This window comes from Battus philenor, unplaced genomic scaffold (genome assembly GCF_028537555.1).
Source record: "Battus philenor isolate CCGP_79_NKW_IND1 unplaced genomic scaffold, ilBatPhil1.0.hap1 SCAF_19, whole genome shotgun sequence".
NCBI classification, from domain to species: Eukaryota; Metazoa; Arthropoda; class Insecta; order Lepidoptera; family Papilionidae; genus Battus; species Battus philenor.
In genome coordinates this window covers 3,936,431-3,943,641 of record NW_027181681.1, presented here as the reverse complement: position 1 = coordinate 3,943,641, position 7,211 = coordinate 3,936,431, and the positions used below count along the sequence as shown (strand labels likewise).

The following is a 7,211-nucleotide window of genomic DNA, read 5'->3' as shown; positions in this document are numbered from 1 at the left end:
CTTCTTATTTGGCGGCGTTTCCCATGAGCATATCGTTTTAAACTGTAAAGATATTCGTCGATTTCGTTCCATTGGTTTACATTATAAATAGAGTTCATAGCAAGAAAGAAGTCATTTTTTCTTTTCTTTCTATTTGTAATGATGGAATAAAATTTCTGGATTTTACGTTTAATTATTTTACCTTTGAAAGCAGACAGATCATTAATTTTTTTTGCATATCTTGTCACTGTTTTTTTTAAAGAAAACAATTTAATTTTGCGAAGATTATGACTGAGTATCGATAAGTATTTTCTGGTTTTTGATGATGAGAGATCATTGATTATAATTTCAGAGACACCAAAAACAAAATCGGAAAATGGTCCTTTTAGAGATTGTTTTGTTATAACAGGAATTGTAGTGTTTTTAAACGCAGTGGAATTGTAAACAAGCAATTCTTTAAAAACGTCTTTAAAATTTTCATATTTAGCATTTTTATCTGTTGTAAATTTTTTTTCATTGTATAAATGTTTACGACTTTTGCTAAATTTTATATCATAACGACGAACAGGTATTTGGTAGCAGTTTCTTTCTAAACTAAGGCTTCTTATTGCGCTTTTGAAACAAATTGTGTAATTATCCGTGTTATATAAAAAAACAGTTTTCACCGGAATTACATTTGCACTCCAAACATAAACAAGCAAGTATATAATAAACAAACATAAATTAAAAGATGTCATAGGTAATCTGTACATTACAGTATCCACTATGACATTATTTAAAATGTTACGTTTAGTTTATTTCTTAAATTTCTATTGCTGAACCATGTTGTTGTGTATTTCATTACCTGAAACATCATGAAATTTTTATTGACTTTTTTATTGGCTTTTATTACTCCAACTATTTCTTGAATTATTCAATGAATTTTGTTTTACCTGCCACAGCACAACAGTAGTGATTGCTGCATATATAGGTTCTCTAGTACCATAGGCAACACTACAGAATAAAATTGAATCAAACGTCGAAAGCGTCAGCTCATTGCCCCACCTGCAATTAAAGCTTAATTTGTATATTATTATAAATCAGCAGGTATTATTTGAACAAAAAATTTACGTTTCTATTAAGTGTAAACATTGTCACTAAAAAATTTTGTATTACATTATTTAATGACAGTTAAAATTTATATTTTTAGATTTTCATTTAATTATTTATTAGAAAAAGCCAGAAAAATTGGTATGTACACACCATGTAACAGCAAAACAAGATGGCGAAATATTTTCGGTTTCATAGAGTAGTATGCTGGTGTTGCCACCTTCACGAACCATAAGCTCCACATCAAAAAGTTTTTCAAGCGTTGTTCGTTCGCTTGCCACCCAACTGAGACCATCCAATGCCTTAAAACACAATGTGTGTTTTTATTATCTATATTTTATTATTACCACGTTACCTTCAATGAATTAAATACTCAACTCTTTCAATGAAGGCTGCTAGAAAGCGTGATAGTAAAACTTGTTTAGACTTTATGTTCGTTAAAGAACCTGCCAAGAAGAAAAAACAAATAAATTACTTACACTTAAATTAAAATTTTAATAATTGTCATTTAAATGGAAGTTCTTACTTTCAGTTGTCGTCGATAATTGTTTGCAAATAGCCCTGTAAATCAATAATAAATAGTTACTGTTAAAAAAAAGTCTTATATTATATCAGATATTTTAATAAAAAAATTACCTGAATTGCGCAGCACAGATCACGCGACAGGTAATTAAAGGTCCAGACAGATATTTTGCTTCCGAAAGATCGTCATTGCTTGTAACAAAAAAACATTATATATTAGAGCTGTTAATTAGATATACTATTTGTTATTCTAAATTCTATGCATGCGCAAAAGTAATACCTAATTATCATTAAAACAAAAGTATATGCAGAAACAGATCATTCAGAGATCTGATATTTCGATAAGTACACATCTAAGTGAAATTGTACATAAATAATGTAGTTCTTTTATAATGTAATTTCTTTTTTTAATAATATTTTTATATTTAATTTTGTGTCTCTATTTCGACCTTGTTGGCGTCCACTGTTACTGTTTTCTTTTTTGTTTTCTGTATTTACTAAGGTAGTGGGAAGACGATATTTCTGGCCTCTTTCTGATTAGAGGCCAGTCAGCCGTACCGGTCCAATTTGAAATCTATAGGAAAAGCCTACATCCAGCTATGGATGACCTACGGCTGAAATGATGACGATGAGTATTTTAGGCTACTTCATACTAATGTACCTTCGGTGATAATATTAATTTTTGTCTGTTATTTAAATTTATAACAGTTACTACTAGCGAACGATTTAATGTTGCAATTCCAAAATACCTACTCACCGTCCATGCACATAATGAGCAAAAAGGTCCTCTTGAAATATCAATATAGAATATTCTATATCAGCGCACAACTTCGGGAGTACAGTCGACGGAGAACTGAATAGCCTATTCAAGGCCATATGACTCAAAAATACTATTAAATAGGAAGACCACCAGGCGATTACAGCAAGTGTCCAACTGTATGCTTGGCTATCAGGCACAGTACTTCGCCACGGCTCTGATAACTGTAAAACACACAAAAAAATTAAAGAGACTTTTGATTTTTCTATTTACATGCGTTTTTGCTTTATTTATTAATTTGGTTTTCAATTAAGACCGAATGCTTTCCATGAATAAATGTTATTAACCAGCAAAGGCGATAATTCGTTAAGAGCTTATTAATGTCTGTAAATTCTAGGAAACAACATAAAAATGAACGTTAAAAAAATTATAAAATTGACATTTTATTGAGTTTATTTTTTCTTTGATTTTAAATTTAGAATTCAGTTTCGCACGATTATGACGTTGATTTATGGGAATTTGAAGCTGAAGTAAACGAAATTATTCACCCACTGGCCCGTAAAGGAAACTGTTTTTCCGCGATACTTATACGAGTAACCGAATTCGCCATAATGTTTATAAATTATTTTCTTATTAAATATTTCTATCAAATGGTTGCCTGGAAGAAATTACCATTTTGCCCTTTGTGCTTAATTTTTTTTGGGACAATTTCATCTGATATGAGTTTATATTCTGTTTTTTTTCTTTTTTGTTTCTATTGATGTGCCGTAAACAGTAAATAAATATCTTTCTTGTGAACTAAAATAATTCTATTATCAATGGTAAATATTGTAAATAATATTCCTTAAAAATTAATATGTTGCGATGATTTTCTCTATGCTCAGTGTAAAATAATACGAAGTGCACGGCTTTCGGAAATCGAATTATAATTGGTGACTTAAAAAAGAGAGAAATTTTATTTAAATCAATTTATGAATTATTAATATTTAAATAAAAGATCTAACGTTCTATTGTAAATTGAAAATTGTTTACAAGTCCTTTAAATCAAGTTACGTTAAATCAGAATAATGAATAATGTAAAGTGTTTTAATAAAAAAAATACACAGAATTCTGCATTACTTCTACTTATAATTATTAATTTTATAAATATTGAAAAAATAAAATAAATATTTACGTGTAATAGGAAAAGCGTCAGAATAACGGTGACGCAAGGTGATGTTCTTCTTTTAGTTTGTATTGCTGCCCATTCCCTCGCCAATATTGAGGATGTATTGCTATTTGACCGATCAAACAACGGCGTGTCTGTAATCAAATGAATGCATAGTAAGAAAAAAAAATATTTTTATTTAATGACTTAATAATATATCACTATTTACCTATAGACATTTATAAATTAAACAAAATGGCTAATTTATAAATGTCTATAGCCGTTCGTTTATCCCATCAAAATTATAGTTATGATTTTTTACATAACAAATATGTCTTCGGAACCTCAATAAAATCTTGTAATGATTTTATTAGATCCAACGTTGTAGGACGACAAGCAACGACCAGTGTTAGACCGGTAATCGCAAAGAACCTTGGGAGGGTAAAACTTGGGAGGATAGGGAGGCTTAAGCCTTGCAGTAGATGCCTTTTGGCTGGTGTGATGATGATCGTTTTTTAAACCAAAAAACCTCATTGCTTTAACAGAACTGGACAAATCATAATTTGCTTATTCTATACTTATGACGATAAGAAATTTTTCATATGTTTTCATAATCATTTAATTTAAAATTTACCTTTTAAATACGGATTATATTCAGACCAATCTATAAAAAATATATCACGGCTGCAGATATTATAATTGACGTACGCAATTTTCAGGACCTGAAAGTTGTTAAAATATTTATTCGCTCTGTTTTAGGTTATAATTTATTGTATTTATTAGTAACAGCTATACTAACCTTTAAGGAAAGACTTGCATAAATCATAGCTTCTATGACACTTTCTTCTGATGGTGACAATGGTAATGTCAGACCAAGAGTTCCAGCTTCAGCTGCTAACGCGTGGACCACTGTTGACCAGGTGGCCTTGAGATAAGAATCTTTTATTGATATACTTGATTAAAATACACTGGAATATAATCTATAAAAAAAGATTTTAGAAAAATTGTACCCCAGTAATCCAAATTCAACATTTAAAATAAGTTTTTTAATTTTTTTTTTATTGAAAATAAATTATTGTATTATATTGAAGAGTATAAAGGATTATAGCGAATTCTTAATAAATAGCTTAGACTATCTATAGACATATTGTACGCGGTCGCCGGTTATATATTCTGTGTTTTCATTAAAAACATTCTACAACCAGATTGCCGCCTATTCAACTTTTGCGATAAATGAATTTTCCAATCATCTGTTTTAACCACTGAATCCAAATTAATCAAAAGATTGCATTAGATTACCAGCTTTTGGATTTATAATTGTGTGAAAGAAGGTCAAAATCAGTTACGTACCTATTTTTAGAATAACGCTGATGTTCACGTGAGAAGTAGAGTTGTAACAATATAAAAATTACGATTGTTTGAGTACCTATCGGTTTCTTGCTGGGTTCTCCTAGGTAGAATGAACCTTTCAAACTTGGCAGTACTATACGGAGAATTTGGAACCAGTAATTATGTTTTCATAAGTATCATATCGAAAATACTATATATGTATAAATATATGTTTGAATATGAGCGATAGTAGGTTGCGAGTTCGATCACAAGCATAATCCCCTATAATTCATACTTTGTGCATTAATTATAAAAGATATATGATGGATGGGCAGCAGCGTTCGCCGCGTACCATAATACCACACTGCAATCGCTAACCCGCTTATGGCGATTATGGTATTGTCCCCCATAGATATCTTTGGAAGAGGCCTTAACCTTGCAGTGGACGTATGGGATGAAATGACGACGATATTTAAAAGTACACGATATCTATGTTTTGACGTATCTAAGGGGATTAACAAGGCTTTATGAAAAGAACATTTTTTTCATTACAAAAAGAAGTATGTAGTTATAAAACTACCCGAATACCAAATTTAGTCAAATTACTTCATTTCCACGGTTTTTTTGAGGAAGTATTTATTTTATTTCAATGTTTTTTTTTATCTTACACGATTTCTGTTGATGTCATTGAAAATGTTCTGAAATTTAACATCTGTGTCATGTATTTTTATACGACTTTTTTGCACTCCTTTTTAGGGAACCTATCTACTATGTAAAAAAAGTTGGGTATATTTTTATTTTGCATGATTTTCAAATTCGTATAACCTCTATATTAACCAAAGATTGTATAAATTTTTAAATTGATTGTCTTAGCATAAAGATTGTTATGCGCTACGTTTAGTTTACTAACTAATAATAAACGTAATTAAAATAATAAAAACCCCCAAGAGTTTACCAAAACACGTCGATCATGCGTACTTAAAATAACTTAAAATAAAGATAGAGTGTAAACAGACTATTTTTGATTGGATAATCCGTACAAAATAAAAAGCATCGGCTACACTTCCAGCCATGAGAGGTAGCAGTGTCGCTACATGTCCACCGCGACGCATTACCCCACGCCATTGTATTACTGCGTAAATTGTCATCATAATACTGAGAATACTGCCCCATATCTGAAACATTTACGGATAATTTAAAAACAAATCACTTTTTAATCATTTTCCATATTCGTAAATGTGTCTACTACATAGTGTAAATAAGATCTTAATATTTATTTACCGTAATTGTTCTTTTTATGACATAATAAGTATAAATTTAAAATAAAATCAAGTTACTGAAAACGTTAAGCCACCTCATAAATTGCTCTAGATGTTACATGATGTGTACACGTTACGAATAATCAGATAAACTTAAGTCATTAATAAGTAGATAGTAAATAGAAAATGTTTTATCTAATACATATATTTTATATACTTGTGACGTAAAATTATATTAATTTTTATTATTAATGCAATAGAAATAATACCGTAGACTTCAGAGATAAAAACTTTTAAATCAAGAGCCTCGTGTTAACATTAATTTTTCATTTTCTGTTTCAGCATCATCATCATGTCAGATGCCCACTGCATAGCGTGGGCCTGTTTGCGGTGGGCGTGTAGTGCAGACTTTCTGTAACCAGGAATAGTCGTCGGTACACCTAGTGGGGTGTCTACCTACACCTTATCTGCCGAATCGTGGTCGTCTCGGGAACCTTTCGACTCAACGGCGGTCGGCTGCACGAGCGATGGTAAGATTTTCTGTTTGCATAAGTGAAAATTCAACACTACCTGTAAGCCGGTGATCACTCCGGCGATTGGCAAGTCTTGGGTAACCTTTACTGAAGTTATGAATCTATCCGATAATGGTGATTTCACACTGTATTGTGCCTCCACGGTCAAGTAAAGTGTAAGTGAGCCTGTACTGTGCTGGTTTCGTTCAAGACTAAAATTAAACGTGTTTCAGTTAATTTTCAAATCATAATTTATTAAAACGATCATCATTTCAGCCGTATGATGTTTACATCGCTTATCCCGTAGATTTCCATAAGGACTTGTTGAAATACAGCATCTTCCGACGACCTTAACTAGATCGTCTGTCCACGTTTTGAGTGGACGTTCTCGTCATCATCATTATGTTAGCTGATAAACAACAACTGCAGGACATGCCTCCCCCCCCCCTCTCAAATTGCCACAGAGACCGGTTTTGTGCTACTCGCATCCAGCGAATTCCCGTGACCTTGACTATGTCCCCTTAGTGGGGTAGCTTACTTAGGCTCGTGGGTGGCACTGGAGAACCTTTCGGCCCCAACGGCCTTGAGAACTAGAAAAAATTATTATAACTTTAAAT

General features: G+C 31.5%; 1 protein-coding gene across 1 annotated transcript; it reads right to left on the bottom strand.

Moving 5' to 3' along the window:
- Positions 1-754: 754 nt before the first annotated feature.
- Positions 755-6,703, bottom strand: LOC137921643 (meckelin-like; the record flags this gene model as incomplete). The annotated part of the gene is made up of 12 exons (XM_068764445.1): positions 755-823; positions 912-1,023; positions 1,222-1,370; positions 1,447-1,514; positions 1,595-1,629; positions 1,705-1,782; positions 2,348-2,571; positions 3,522-3,649; positions 4,129-4,216; positions 4,294-4,419; positions 5,864-5,998; positions 6,653-6,703. Coding segments are annotated over 12 exons (1,263 nt in total), but the record flags the coding sequence as incomplete, so codon positions are not given.
- Between the last annotated feature and the right edge of the window lie 508 nt (positions 6,704-7,211).